The sequence below is a fragment of the Dysidea avara genome, chromosome 6 (genome assembly GCF_963678975.1).
Source record: "Dysidea avara chromosome 6, odDysAvar1.4, whole genome shotgun sequence".
NCBI classification, from domain to species: Eukaryota; Metazoa; Porifera; class Demospongiae; order Dictyoceratida; family Dysideidae; genus Dysidea; species Dysidea avara.
Genome location: NC_089277.1, coordinates 38,186,204 through 38,202,329, shown reverse-complemented (window position 1 = coordinate 38,202,329; position 16,126 = coordinate 38,186,204). Strand labels below are relative to the sequence as shown.

Below are 16,126 nucleotides of genomic sequence, written 5' to 3'. Positions count from 1 at the left end.
TGCCTGGTAGACGTGCAAATTCTTGGTATTTTTGTTTACGAATCTCGATCGCGCAATTGTTACACACCTTCGGTTTCGTGTGATATCTCCGTGATCTTTATTTAGATTGCTTTCAACCCACCAAAAGGCACTCCTACAATAGTTGATCTATCCACAAACCGATTTTCAGCTCATTCTATGAAGCGGTTTACCCTGTAGGCGTGACAACAAATCGATCTTGTTTTACGGGAATAATTTGTCATAAATCCTGAACCGTTCATCGGATTTGCACCAAATGTGATAATAGGATTCGCCTTTGGACTCCCTTTCTCTGTGCCAAATTTCAAGGCAATCGGAGCGCGCGCTTGCGTTTTATAGCAATTTTTGCAAGTGTGCGAAAAGAGGAAGAAAAAAAAACCGAAACTTTGGCTGCTCGTATCTCGGAAATGGCTTGAGCGATTTCCTTCAAATTTGGAATGTGGACTCCCCTAGCTGGCGGGAAACTCTGCAGCAAATTTTGGTTCCAATCGGATAGGAGATCACCGAGATACAAAAGTGTGAAAATGACGTTTTCTTTCTTCCTGTCAATATACCCACTGTGTGCACACCGGCTTCTTGTGCCGTACGACACACTATCGTGTGTCTTGACATGACAAATATTATACTGTACCAATAATTGCTAAATAATAAAACCTTAAATCCATGTTAAATAATAGTTATACGGGCACAATGCGGAGTCTATGAAATTTATTTATTTTTATTTTATTTATTAATGCTTTACAGCACAAGTGCTGAAGGTCTGTAGGACACCTGGTCCTACAGCCTGCTCAAAGACTTTAGCTACATAAGGTGTGTTTGAAAAGTTGGAGAAAGGAGAAAAAATCCATGACTAGACCTAGGTAGCCTCGAACCTGCAGCCATCCGATTTATAAACCCAAAGGCCCGGGCTGTAGCGCACGAGCGAAGCGAGGGCGCTCCTGAGGGTTTATAAATTTCATAGACTCCACATTGTGCCCGTATAACTGCTTTAGACTCTATTTCACATTACATTCAGATTACTTACCTCATCCGTGGCTGATTCTGCTGTAGGCTCGGCAACGGCGGCTAGTTACCTTGCGATAATACTAGCGCTATGGCAACTATGCGTCCTCACGTGACAAAATAATAGCGCTCGTTAAATCACTGCACGTGAACGATGCATAGCGATTGGATAAACCTAGATTTTGAGCATGTGTTATATTGTGCCTGAAGGCGTGGAGTATATTAGAAAACAAGGTGGAGTATATGAGATTTATTACCCACCCAAAACAGCCTAAATAGAGTCTATAAGATAGCTATATTTTAAGAAAGTTTGTCTCGCAATCGAATTGTACAGTATTATATGTATAGAAGATCGGATACAAAAGTTTTTAGTCTCAATCATAAAGTACTGTATTATGAAAATTTTAAATTGAAGTAGGGTTGCAGCAATAAAAAGTACCGAAACAAGTACTGTAGCTATGAGTAGAAAATCTCTACTTGTCATTGTAGTAATATATTGTGGGAAAAACCCTATATTAGCATGTTGTACTGTAGGGACTTCCTCAAGCAATGTAGTTAGGCAGATTTGTGGGTTTTTATGTACAAGCATGAAAGTTGGTAGGATTATAGAACTTTACCTAGTAAGTATTTTTAGAAGTGGAGCCACCTCCTACTATGACCTTTTGAGACCTTTACACATTAATTAATCTAAATTAATCTGACATTTAGAAATTGTAATCAATTGTGGTCATTATGGGTATCAAATGAAACGGCACACCAACGTTGAAACCGGGTCACTACTGCTGACCCGGATGACCCACTGACCCGGATGTGACCCGGATTAATTAAAGCCGAGACGTGTTTCGGCTAGTCTCGGGTGAGCAAACGAGTCTACATTTTGAGCGTTCGATTCGTGTTGAGTAAATGTGACTGAATTTGACAAAACAAGGCTTCGACGCACAAAGCTTTGTTAGGAGATATGGCGATTTTAAGGAATCATTGTGTAATAACTTCCCAGTGCCTACAGCTGTGCAAACAAAATTTGCACCAATTGTTCATCTGTTCACTAGCTATCACTGAGTGGGTGTGTACATTTCTGATACCCAAAATTTGCCCTGTTTTGAGCAGCTTTTTTCGAGCGGGTAATAATATCAGAGGTGGAAGTAATAGGGTGGGAGGGTGGGGGTGGACGGTGGTCTTAATATACGGGTATAAAATGAAGTAAGAAGGCGATTGGAGTCCAGAGGCCAAGTTTGGGCTCTCTATGGCCCTCCATGGCCCTCAAATTACTCCAAATTGACTGAGAACACTATTGGCGAGCTCTCTGTGAAGTCCCAGCTCACTACACACCATTATCACAAAGCCATGGCCATTTAATGGTGCCAATCTCACACTCGTGGCTTTGACAGGGTCGGAAGAAAGCTGCTACAGAAACCAGACTTGTCAGTGCTGATGGAAGTACAGTGTGAAATATGATAGTGTGTTAGACCAGCAATCCATTTCTGGTAAAATCGTAAGTTTGATTTTGTGTGTGTGGAAGCCTTGTTATGTGAAATCCAGTCACAAATATTGCAACTTCAGCCTAGCTGTAGGTTGAAGACCAAAAAAAAAAAAAAAAAAGGTCTTCACCTACTGACAATAGCTACCCCTCACCATAGATACCCTCAGTTTCGTGCTACATACTGCACTTACTAACAAATAGGCGTGGCTGAACATATGTTGGTAATGCGATAAGTGGGCGTGGCTCACGAAAGAGCTACGCGATAGCGTTTATAAGTTCCACGTCGTCAAACGAACAATTTCGTTTCTCACGTGATCCAATCCGGGTCAGACCCAGATAAACTGTAAACCGGGTCAGACCTGGATGACCCGGAGAAAATGTGACCCGGATGACCCGACCCGGTTTCAACGCTGCGGCACACTACATTAACAATTGAATCAAGGCTGTATGTCTTTCTGTTCAAAAGTTATGGCCAAGTTTCTATCATTTCATGTGACCGATTTTCATAATTAACAACATGTGGCAGCTACAATACCAGCTCAAGACATTCTCTATCAGTTCTAGCAGCTTTAAAACCATTTTAATATCAATAATACCCAGTTTGAACATCCAAATATTTAAATATAGCTAGTATAAATAAGACATTGTGAAGTAAAATGGTATAGGACATCTTCTCTGCTATTGAGCCCTTGTTTGGTTAAAATGTAGCCATATGACTACATGACTGTGACCTTAATGGTGACGTATTCAAACCTTGTGTTCTTATCTAGATTTAAGCACTGTAATTAGGATATGACCTGTATTTAATTGTAAGTTCAACAGAGTCTACAGAGCAGCAAGAATCATTTGAAACGTGGTGCAATCAATGTAGACAAAAAAAGTCCTGGGTTTCATTTCTGGTATACCGCACTGTATCTGGAGCTCCTGGTCTTGATATATGTTAAGTCTCTTCACACAGCAGATGTCTCACTGTATTTAGACTACAACAAGTTTGATACTGAAATTTGATTGGCTGAAAACGTGGTCTCTAAATCTCGTAGAGCCACGGTCATGTCCAATAGAGACCACGCTCTGAGGCGATACGAAACACGATAATTACGCGCCTGTAACATTGGCAACGCATGGGCATTTAAATGGCTAGTAACAGCCGTACTGAATTAGAGGGAGGTGTAATGGGCTTGTTTGTACTAATCAACACTACATTACTTGCTTACAAGCAGCTGTCGAGGCACAACAACAGCAACAAAGAGTTGTAGTCCACTCGCTGAGTCCAGTACTTCGATACATAGCACGCGCCTGTAACATTGGCAACGCATGGGCGTTTAAACGGGTAGCAACAGCCACGCTGAGGTCCCGCCATGTCGGGAGGTGTAGAGGGCTTGTTTCTAGTAATTATCCATACATTTCCTATTTACAAGCAGCTGTCAACTCAAGGTACAATAACGAGTTGTAGTCTAAATAAGTTAGACGTCAAGAACCACTGGGTTCTACGGGATTTAGAAAACCCTCAGGCCCTTAGTAGCGCCCTCGCTGCGCTCAGGCGCTACAGCCCAGGGCCTTCGAGTTTTCTAAATCCCGTAGAACCCTGGTTCTTGACGTCTAACTATTATATAGAATCCCTGATGAAACTTGCACCATGATTCTTTAGTTTGGACCATACCAACTATGCTAGATGATATACCAGTCCATATTCGAGATATTGGTTAATCTCAACATGACATCCTATAACTGCTTTGGAATTCAATAAAGACTATTTTACCGTCCACAAAACCAAGTGAGTATTTTCGTCCATGGCAATTGACCAGCTCATGAGCAAAACAATGCCACTGTAAAGTGCGACAGTGGAGCTATTGGTCTTACATAAAATTCTGAAACTCTCAGACATTGGATTGTAACTGGGCTTGAGCTGGTAAGAATAACTATAGAATTTGAAATGTGCATAGAAAAGGTACATGAGAAAGCCTCAGTAACATTGCATCATGATCAGGCAAAGAGTACTCAAATAATGTTTGCTAATTATGTAAAAAGTTTGATAGATGTAATGGAAGAAATGGGAAACACTTTTATCAAAAAGGGCAAGAATCTGTTAAGGCTGGATACAAGGGATGTAATAGATGAAACAGCAGCATCTGTTAGTTGTCAGGCTGAGGAGGAACAATTTTGTAAATGACAGATTATTAGAGCAATCAACTCACTCTGAGGCTATTGGAAAAATAAATTACCTTTGTTTAGTTGACCTCCGCCCAGAGAAAAATCAAAGGCTAGTCTGTAAGTTACATCATTAAAGAGTGATGTTTCTCTCTTTTCAAGGCTCTACATTGCTTGTCAGTCATGAAAATTAATGGTGAACTTGATGATTTCTTTCATCATGAAAACCATAGACAAGGCACCAAACCAAGGCTGATCTCTTGACTTGTTTATTGACGAAGACCCAGCTGTAGTATCATCACATCCTGATACTGAAGTTGCTATTCTATAGAGGGGGCCATATAAAGACCTTTAATGGCTATACTGTCAAAGTCTTCTTATTATACTGAAACCAAATTCACCATGTAAGCAGGGTAGATGTTGTTTGGGATCAATACATTGCAAACAGCCTAAAATCCCAAACAAGAATAAAATGTGGAAAGGGTATAAGAGTAGAAGTATCAACTACTTTGCCAAAACAACTGGCAGGAGTTCTTGTCTAATGATGCAGACAAGACTGAGTTGTTCACTTTCCTTGCAAAACCTATGATCATGACAACTGGTTCAGAAGTTGTGTGCATCCCCCACAAGACACTAGTCATCTTGCTCCCTCTGAACATGAAGAAGCAGATACAAGAATGATCCTATGATTATATGGCAGATGCTGTCAACAAGGGTTTTAAAAGAATTTTACTATGTACAGTGGATACTGATGTGGTCGTCTTGTCAGTAGCAGCAGCAACAAAATTACATGTACATATAGAGGAATTGTGGATAGCATTTGGAACAGTAAAAAGTTTAGATATATACCTGTTCATGACATTGTTAAAACCATTGGCCCTAGAAAGTCTTCAGCTTTATCTATGTTTCAGGATGTGATAGTGTCAGTATTTGCTACAAGGGGAAAGAAGTCAGCTTGGAACACATGGATGGCATACGAACAAGTGACTGCAACCTTTCTAGCACTTTCCACTGCATCTGATGACATAAATGAAAAGGATATAGTTGTGCTTTCAATACTACTGTATGAACGTACAAATGGTTTGGTGTACATTGATGAAGCTAGGAAGCAACTTTTTAGCAAAAAAGGTCGAGCAATGGATGCTATCCCTCCTACCAGAGCAGCCTTGGTACAACATATTATGAGAGCTGTATACCAAGGAGGGCATTGCTGGGGATGTTGCACAAAACTTTCCTTCACCAGAGCAGTGGGGATGGACTAATCCAGGTAACTGGAAGCCGTTATGGACAACTTTACTGGAAGCCAGCAGTTCATCCAGCGAGCTACTGAGTTGTGGATGCGAAAAAGGGTGCAGAGGACAGTGCAAGTGCCAAAAAGCAGCTCTAAAAGGTACTTCCTGTGTCATTGTGGTGGAGATTACAATGATATAGCTTTTTATTAGATTATCAGCATCTAGAAACACTTGTAGAACGGTATTATACTGTTTTTGTTTACTGTGATAATTGAACATGGAAAAATAGCCATAACGTTTGAACAGAAAGACATACAGACTTGATTCAACTGTTAAATTACTCCTTGTAATGTGCCCTTTCATTTGATACCCACATTGACAAAAATCGTTAACAATTTCTAAATGTCATTAATTTTAATAAGTAATTGATGTGCAAAGGTCAAAGTTGGAGGTGGTTCCACTTCTAAAAACACTTACTAAATGAAGCTTACCAACTTTCATGCTTGTATGTAAAAACCCACAATTCACCCAAATTTGTACACAAATCTGCATAACTAATGCTACTTAGCAAAGGGAAACCTTATCAAAGGGAAATGCCCTATCAATCTCATTACTCAGCTGATTAAACATGTGTGTTGTCAACAAACCACACAATAATTTTTATCATTGCAAAATACTTCAATAATTTACTCTGGCCAGTAAACTGCACACTTACTCTATCATGTAACTGTACATTATAGGCGCAATCAATTTGGAGCAGTTAACATCTTCAACTCACCAAATGTGATAGTAAAGAATTGTACATTTGATAATAACACTTCTAATGGTGACTATGCTGCTTTTAGCCAATACCATGGTGGAGGTCTCTCTATTTCATACATCCTTAATGTAACACTGGTCAGCAACATCTCCATTGTTGTTACTGATTGCTACTTCAATAATAATACTGCAACCTCTTCTAGTAGTGATTTTGCACTTCATCAATTTGTCTCCCAAAGGTCTTTGGGTAGTCGGGGTGGAGGGCTAGCAATTACTGTTAGCACACCCAGTATAGTAAATTGTGTAGTGAATAACTCAATGTTTGTCAACAATACATCTAGTTTTCTTGGTGGTGGTCTGTTCTGTATCGCGCTGAACACACACAGTCATCAAACCTACACACTGGAAAATCTCACATTCAATAACAACCATGCTATGTTTGCTGGAGGATTATTTTACAGAACTAATGGAAGTCAAAACCACAGTGATGAAGCATCTGTTAAAGCAACAATACTTAATTGTTTATTCATGGCAAATACTGCAACGGTTGCTGGTGCAGTCATCATTTCTATTCATGACCAAATTGTTAATAGCTCAGTAGAGTTTAATGGTTGTATGTTTACAAAAAATTTAGCTACAGATTATGCTGGTACCGTTGACATATCATCACATAATTTCTTTGTGGACAGAAGTTATTATGCTCCTATAGCTTTCACAGACTGGTAAGAGTCATATACATGTATGTACAGTTATATATACGTAGATGTGTTAGAAAATTGTGATCAGATTGCAAGAAGGGTCTTCCACAGACTGCCTATTAGTCAACTTTGATAATTCATAACTTCTGATTGTAAAGGACCATTGATTTGAAACTTGCTTAGCAGTGAGCACCAACATGATAGCTTAATTTGTGATGAAAAGTTCAAGTTTGTGTGTATTTTGAAAACTAAGTTATGGCCTTCCAAGTTCATGGAATTGGATGTGTATGGAAGACCCCTTTGCATTCACAAAATAGTACTGGTGAAAGCCAACAAAGCTATGTTGAAGGAGTTGGGATGATCCTTACTGAGTAGGGATCAGCTTTCTTTTTCTTTCAATTTATTGTTTTTCCAATAGTCATAACAAATGTGGGTCTAAAACTACTTGAAATGTGGTCATTATGTCTTTGTGGTGACTGTTCTATTAGAGTGGATAACATTAGTAACTGTTCTATAAATATCCAATATGTTTTTATGCAAAATTCTGACATGTCTTGGCTGCATTATTGTGATTATCGATATGTTATGCCATAATATACCATACCTGTTTCACCTCCCATACAAAAGTCCCAATTCCAGCAGTGAGCAAATTTCACTCGTAGCAGTGAATAACTGTAATTGCAATTTCATTGGCTAGAATATGTGCTATAGTATTGTGTTGTTGTTTAGCAATGGTTGCTAAGGCATGGTTGTCATTCCCCACACTGTTTATTACCTTAGTAATGGCCTCCATGGTAATGGTTGCTAAGGTGATTATGTTGATGGTTGTCTAGCAGTGTAGCTGTATAGATTATTTTTGTTGTTAGCCCTTGTTTGGATTGCTACTGCTATTTCACCTTGTGAGATTTTACCATTTTCAATGTAACATTCATAGTATTTATCCCAGATTTTACTGCTACCCATGCTATTACTAGTAGTTGCTGTTAATGGTAACTGTAGCTAGGGGTGGGCGGTATCTCGGTTATATCGTAAAACCGCGATATTCTGATGTAACGATACCAGTATCGTCAAAAATTCTTGGAAACGATATTATCGCGATATCGTGATTATCGCGGTGTTCTTCAATAATATTCGTTTTAGCTAACTACTGTAAACATAGTGCTGCTGTTTAGCTCCAGGAGAGATCGAGATACTCTAATAGAGCAGTCACCTATATACTCTAATAGAGCAGTCAAGTAACTTTATAGAGCATTCATGCGAATATGAAAGTAGCTATTTAAGGGACTTATTATTTTGCATTTTTATTGAGGAAAGAATATTTCTGCACATTGTGGCATTATAGCTAATAAAACGTGCATGGGTGAATGAGCTTTTGTTGCTATAGTTAGCAGTCATTTAGTCATGCATGGGAATCTGTAGAGCTCCTGAATTTATGTCGTGCACTTGGGTGTGTAAGACACATCCTCTCCATGCTTAATTGTAGGTCTAGCTAATGTTTATATCTCCATGTATAGTTCAATAAATGGTTAATGCCATGTACATGTATTTTTGCACGTCCATCATGTTGCTGCAGGTTATATCACTTGTGTAGCTAGGTGTAGTTTCATAGTAGAGCATCTGTCAAAATATGAAAAAAATATCGTGATAATTAGTAATATCGTGATATTTTCCCCATGATATATCGTGATAGTAAAATTTCAATACCTCCCAGCCCTAACTGTAGCTAGCTGGTAGAAAGTATAAAACAATTGTACAGTTGTATGATGATGTGTGCTACTACGTATTTGCCAAGTTTATTGCTGTATTATTTTTATTGCTTCATTTCTCTTCAGGATAGTTTCACACATGACTATTAATCCCACAAGTGATTAGTAACAATCAAAATAATTGCTAATTCCACATCCATATAATCTTCATTGCTTGGGTCAGTCTGTGCAAGCAAACTAGCAGTTTGCTGTCTAAACAAGACTAGCCTATGCAATTCTATACATCTTTGTGCAGCGCAAGCATGAGACTGGGAAGTGTTGTAGTTGGAGTGTAGGTCCTTGGAAGTAAGTTCCCATATTTGTGGAATGTGGTGGGTAGTTTGTGAGACGTTAGATCTGTTAGTTAAATAATATTATATATTGTAAAGTATGCATTAGGGCTGTAACGGATAGTAGTTTTTACTATCTGGATATCCTGAACAAAATCTTTCCAGATATCCTACGGATAGTGACATTATCACTTGCTATAAAAGCATTGTATATTTTGTTGTGAACATGTTTGTTTTACTAGTACTTTAGAATAAAACATAACACTTAAATGAAGATTAAGTAAGTTTGTAATAATGTTTAACTGGATCAAGGAAACATTAACATAAAATTGCTTAAAATTATTAGAAATTATCCTGATGGCATCAAATCACTATCCGGATAGTAAATTATTATCCGGATACCCGGATAATACGGATATCTGTTTCAGCTCTAGTATGCATGGAAAGTATTCAAAGACTAAATATTTTAGTAAGAATGCTTGGCCAGTAGCTGATGAAACATATTATGTAAATGTATGTAAGTATAGAGTTCTATTGGTGCTGCTGTTGTTATAGCAAGTTTGACAACAACTTTGGTGCTGATGCTGCAGCTATCAACATTGCTTATTACAATGCAAGATTTAATAATGTCGCATTCTCAAACAATACAGGAACTGCTGTTCGAGTAAGTTTTATCATTACTGTTCCTGTTTTTTGTATATTAAAATGCATGGAGTTAAGCCAGGCCAACTGTTTCTACTGTTTCAACTGTTAGGTTAGGCCAACAGGCCAACTGTTTCAGTTAGGCCAACTATTTCTCATCCCTGCCTACATCCCATTTTACCCCACGGCCTCTAATTTCATTATACTGTTATCAATCATGTGCACACATATTTTGATGCTAAGAAAAGCTGGCTATCATTTTACAGCACAGCAAATGTCACTTGCACCTCAGAAACTGTGGTAATGCATAAGTACAATATAGTTCTTAAAAGGCTTTAGCTAACCTTTATAGTAACAGAAAGCTTTATTTGGTGTATTTTCTTTAATAATGAATAATGAAACTTGACCTCCCACTCGCATGGAAATCCGAATTTTTGTGGGTGAGAAACAAGTAATCAAGTTTGCCTGGCCTTATGCAACTTCACTCATATAATTATAGTATAGCAATTCATTGTAGCACTTAAGTGTATATATAAACCAGTGGTGTATTTTGGAGACTTACACCCTTTTTCATGCTTATTGTGTACACCAACACTGGTAGCACTGGCAACACATTGTAACCTGAAATTTATTTTAAACCCATAACTGTTGGCATAATAGAATAATCTACGTGCAAATACGTATGTTCAGTTTCCCTATCAACACAAACAGTACCAATTACATATACTACAATAACAAAAGTCAAATCAAATATTACATCATAGAATTCCAATCATCTGCATTCAAAACTTTTCTTAGAGTTTGCAGCTTAGTCTTCAACAACAAAAGTTCCTTGTATTATATGGTAGCTCAACATGTACTTAATGCTAACTATTTGTGTGTTGTATCAGTCTGATTATAATATCAAAGTGTTTGTATAGAGTACAGTATAGACTCTTGGTTATCCGAACCCTAAAGAGTCTGAGGCAATGGAAAACATAGAGAAGTGAATTGTTCAGTCCGTACGTTTTATTCAGAGTGCTGTTCAAATACATGTTATACCATACACCTCTACTCTAAATACTCTTAGAACAGTCATTTTAACATTTTAAATTTCAGATAAACATAATGATTCTATTGTATAGGCATTGTTCTCATTACCTTGGTACATGCTAATCTCAATCATACACTCTTTCACATTCTTGTGTACTTACTAACTATTGTTTGTTTGACTCATTTTTCAAGGTTGTTGCTGGAAAGATTTACAGTGAAGGAAGAATTGTGTACTATGGTAACAATGCAGCAACTAATGCCATTGAAGGCATTGCTAGTATTGGTGGTGCATTGTATCTCCTTTCGTACAGTCAGTTGGTATTGCAAAGTGGTACACATATTGACTACATTAGTAATACTGGCAGGTAATGTACACCACAATAGTTTGGTGTGTATGCAGTGGTAGTATTAATGTTATCCAGGATTGGTGCAGCAATAGCAGTAGAAGATGATCCTCCAGTTATACCACCAGTGTTTAGGAACATCTATGACCACCCTCTCTGCTTTCTTCAGGTTTCTAATCACTCTGATCTCTTGAATCCTGATCAAGTAAGCATAATATAATTATTGCACAAATCTATCTTGATAATTGAATTCACTAGCTGTCTTTAAATTTTACGGACAATAAAGCTGTCATTGGAGGTGAAATATTTGCTAGACTAGAGCTGTGTCTGTTGGTGCCACCATTCTCTTCAGATAATTCTGAATTACCATTTCTCACACATGACAAAAATGACAGCCTGCTACTATCTCCTACCATGAGAGTACATCTGTCAAGTGAACCAGTTAGTTGGCATTAATTAAGGTGTAATGGTAATCATATTGTTTCTGTTATTTGCATATTTGTAGGTTAGTGGTTATCCTGGTGGAAAATTTTCACTGAGAATTACACCAAAAGATCAATTAAATTCATCTACAATCGACATAGTAACTTTTGCTGGGTTAACAAACAAGACTAATGTGGTCAGTTTAATCAAAATTAATGTACTCAGATAGACCACTTTTGTAATTACATGTATTCCTGTACTAAAATAAAACTTTACAATATACCAACTGTTGCTATTTCAATAGATAATCCTCACATCACAGTAAAAGTGAAGAATATGGAGAACAACTTGACCATAAAAGGGAATGGCGTTGTGATGCATTTCTTGAAATTCAAGCACATCCTTTTAGAATAACAGGAAGATAATAGCAAAGAGTATAATACTAGCTACCAATTCAACTAAAGGCTTTTCTTGTGCTTATAGAAAAACTACTGAAAGTAAAAAAGATGAACTTGAAGTACAGGGGAAGCTCCCTCCTTTTTATAACTTATAAAATGAAAGGCTGACAAACATAAACAGTTAAAAATATGCTTTAACACAACAATCATTATAAGTGTATGCAATAAACATGTGAATGAAATCCTTCTGATTGAGAATAATGCTAGACAAATGCTGATGCTGGATATGCTAAAAAACCACCATAATAATATCTGATCCAAAACAGCCAAGCTGTAAAAAAACAGTGCGGCCCTCAAAAAGGCTATGATGAAAAAAGATGTGAAATCCAAGGTGGCGGCCAAGAAATGGCTGTGATGGTAGGTTAATGGTAAAAATTTTAATAACGACAATTCAGGTAAATTTTTGTGCCGCTTGGTTTTGGCACAAAATTCACCTAAATTGCCGTTATTAAAATTTTTACTATTAACCTACCATCACAGCCATTTCTTGGCCGCCACCTTGGATTTCACATCTTTATTCACCATAGCCTTTTTGAGGGCCGCACTGTTTTTTTACAGCTTGGCTGTTTTGGATTAGATTTCATTTCTTTTTGTATTTGTATACCACAAACTCTGGGACTTTTTTAACCTGTCTTTTTTTTCTTTACCACAGGAAGAAGAGAAGATGATGCAGATTTACTTTAAATATTTCTGATTTTATCAGTAAATGTACAAATTATATATATAATACATATATTTATTACAGAACTCTCCATGGTGGTTTCTTTGTAACTGAACACTCTACAAGGTGACTTCTTCTTGATGCCCTCTCTACAGGGTGAATTGTTAGTAGCTGAATAATCTACAAGGTAACGTCTTCTAGCTGATCTCTCTACAGGGTGATTTGTTTGTAGCTGAACTCTCTACAAGGTAACTTCTTCTAACTAATCTTTCTACAGGGCAATTTGTTTGTGGCTGAATTTTCTACAGGGTGATTTCTTTGAAGCTGAACTCTCTACAAGGTAACTTCTTCTAGCTGATCTTTCTACAGGGAGATTTGTTTGTAGCTGAACTCTCTACAAGGTCACTAGTTTGTAGCTGAACTTTCTACATGATGGTTTCTTTGTAACTGAACTCTCTGCAAGGTTACTTCTTCTAGCTGATCTCTCTACAGGGTGATTTGTTTGTAGCTGAACTCTCTACAAGGTGACTTCTTCTAGCTGATCTTTCTACAGGGAGATTTGTTTGTAGCTGAACTCTCTACAAGGTCACTAGTTTGTAGCTGAACTTTCTACATGATGGTTTCTTTGTAACTGAACTCTCTGCAAGGTTACTTCTTCTAGCTGATCTCTCTACAGGGTGATTTGTTTGTAGCTGAACTCTCTACAAGGTGACTTCTTCTAGCTGATCTTTCTACAGGGAGATTTGTTTGCAGCTGAACTCTCTACATGATGGTTTCTTTGTAACTGAACTCTCTACAAGGTGACTTCTTCTAGCTGATCTTTCTAGAGGGTGATTTGTTTGTAGCTGAATTCTCTACAAGGAAACTTCTTCTAGCTGATCTCTCTACAGGGAGATTTGTTTGTAGCTGAACTCTCTACAGGTGATTTGTTTGCAACTGAACTCTCTACATGATGGTTTCTTTGTAGCAGAACTTTCTACAAGGTAACTGATGTCTATACAAGGTCACTAGTTTGTAGCTGAACTCTCTATATGGTGGTTTCTTTGCAACTGAACTCTCTACAAGGTGACTTCTTCTAGCTGATCTTTCTACAGGGTGATTTGTTTGTAGCTGAACTCTCTACAAGGAGACTTCTTCTAACTGATCTCTCTACAGGGAGATTTGTTTGTAGCTGAACACTCTACAGGTGATTTGTTTGCAGCTGAACTCTCTACATGATAGTTTCTCTGTAGCTGAACTCTCTATAAGGTAACTTCTTTTAGCTGATGTCTCTACAAGGTCACTAGTTTGTAGTTGAACTTTCTGCATGATGGTTTCTTTGTAACTGAACTCTCTGCAAGGTTACTTCTTCTAGCTGATCTCTCTACAGGGTGATTTGTTTGTAGCTTAATTCTCTACAAGGAAACTTTTTCTGGCTGATCAGACAGAGATTTGTTTGTAGCTGAACTCTCTACAGGTAATTTGTTTGCAGCTAAACTCTCTACATGATGGTTTCTTTGTAGCTGAACTCTCTACAAGGTAACTTCTTCTATTGATCTCTCTACAGGGCGATTTGTTTGTAGTTGAACTCTCTACATGGTAGTTTCTTTGTAGCTGAACTCTACAAGGTGATTTCTTCTAGCTGAACTATCCCTTTCCATAGTTGCATGAATTCCCTATAAGGTAACTTTTTCTAGCTGATCTCTCTACAGGGTGAATTGTTTTAGCTGATCTCTCTACAGGGTGACTTGTTTCTAGCTGATCTCTATACAGCAATGGCGGATCCAGGATGGGGCATCTGGGGCAAATCCCCCCCCCCCCCCCCCCCCCAACCTTGTGGAGGAGCCAGTCATACTTCTGATTAAAACACTAAACTTTGTCAAGCCAAGATCAGTTTATAAAACTCATCAATATGCACATTTTACTAGTAGTTATTACAAATTCACCTGAAACAAAAGTCAACCATAAACTAACTGTACAGTGTGAAATTGTCACTCAGCACCTTCGTGCATATAAGCGCCTCAAAAATAATTATCGTGATGCTGTTGTTTTAGACATTCAGGGCCTTTTTAAACAGCTTTTAAGGCTTTGTAACTATCTGCAAAGGCCAAAATGGCAAAAATCAACAGTGAGACACTATTAAGAGGTGTTGTTTCAAAAAATGCAGCAACTAGCAAGAGATTATGGCTCTTCCCAACCACCTACAACTTAGCCTGTTTGTGCCCCTCCCCTTGCCAACTCCTGGATCCGCCCCTGTACAGGTTGCTTGTTTCTAGCTGATCTCTTGAATTCTCTTCAGGGTGACTGCTCTATTAGAATGACTGCTCTATTAGAGTATCTCGATCTCGCACTTGCTGCACCAAGTTGGATTTCGTGTTATAACTCCGTGGCTTTAAGTCTGATTCTTCTACACCATCGAAGAGCCTTTCTAAGATGATTACTCCATCTATACAGCGATTTTCAAAGCGTTACCCCTAGCGGTTTATCTGGTAGGCGTGGCAAGTAGTCGTTTTTTATTAGCTAATCTCGATTGCGTAATTGTTACACACTGTTAGTTTTTTTCGTTGTATCTTCCTGGTTTTTAGCTCGATTTTTTTCAAACCACAAAAGGTTTGAGGTTCAATAGTTAACCTATTCACCCACCGATTTTCAGCTTCTTCCCATACGCGGTTTACCCTGTAGGCGTGACAACATATTGGTGTTATTTTTCGTGAATAATCGATCATAACTCTTTACCTGTTTATGGTATTCCAGCCAATGTTGGTACCCAGATGCGCCTTTATACCCCCTTCTGTGTGCCAAATTTCAAGGCAATCGGATATGGCGTTCGCGTTTTATAGCAGTTTTTTGTAAGTGTGCGAAAAGAGGAAGAAAAATAAGAAAAAAACACGAAGAAACTAAGCCAATTTTTGAAGTCGAATATCTCGGGAACGCGTTAAGCGATTTCGCTCTAATTTGGAATGTGGAGTGCTGAAGGTGGAGGGAGTGTCCACAGCACACATCGTCTTGTTTCATCAAGGCAGCACATAGCTACGGAGGTGCGAAAATTGTGTTTTCTTTCTTCCTGTCAATATACTACGGGTGTTGCGCGCCGGCTTCTTGGGCCGCACGACACACTACCGTGTGTCTTGATATTATTTGAAAAACTTTTTATACTTGTTTGTGCTTATGTTAATAATGATAATAAAGTTATAGCCAATTTTTTGATAGGGCTG

The 16,126-nt window shown here is 38.1% G+C and overlaps 1 protein-coding gene across 1 annotated transcript; it reads left to right on the top strand.

Moving 5' to 3' along the window:
• The first annotated feature begins 5,931 nt into the window (after positions 1 to 5,931).
• Positions 5,932 to 12,053, top strand: LOC136259465 (uncharacterized). The gene is made up of 7 exons (XM_066052951.1): positions 5,932 to 6,038; positions 6,621 to 7,361; positions 9,928 to 10,036; positions 11,239 to 11,411; positions 11,469 to 11,595; positions 11,649 to 11,831; positions 11,896 to 12,053. The coding sequence occupies exons 1-7, from the start codon at positions 5,932 to 5,934 to the stop codon at positions 12,040 to 12,042; spliced, it is 1,587 nt and encodes a 528-aa protein (XP_065909023.1). The 3' UTR covers positions 12,043 to 12,053.
• The last annotated feature ends 4,073 nt before the right edge of the window (positions 12,054 to 16,126 follow it).

Coding starts and splice junctions, on each gene's coding strand:
- LOC136259465 (XM_066052951.1), top strand. CDS start 5,932: ATGGACAACTTTACTGGAAGCCAGCAGTTCATCCAGCGAGCTACTGAG. Junction 6,039..6,620: donor CCAAAAAGCAGCTCTAAAAG/GTACTTCCTGTG, acceptor TGTACATTATAG/GCGCAATCAATTTGGAGCAG. Junction 11,596..11,648: donor ATCTCTTGAATCCTGATCAA/GTAAGCATAATA, acceptor TGAATTCACTAG/CTGTCTTTAAATTTTACGGA.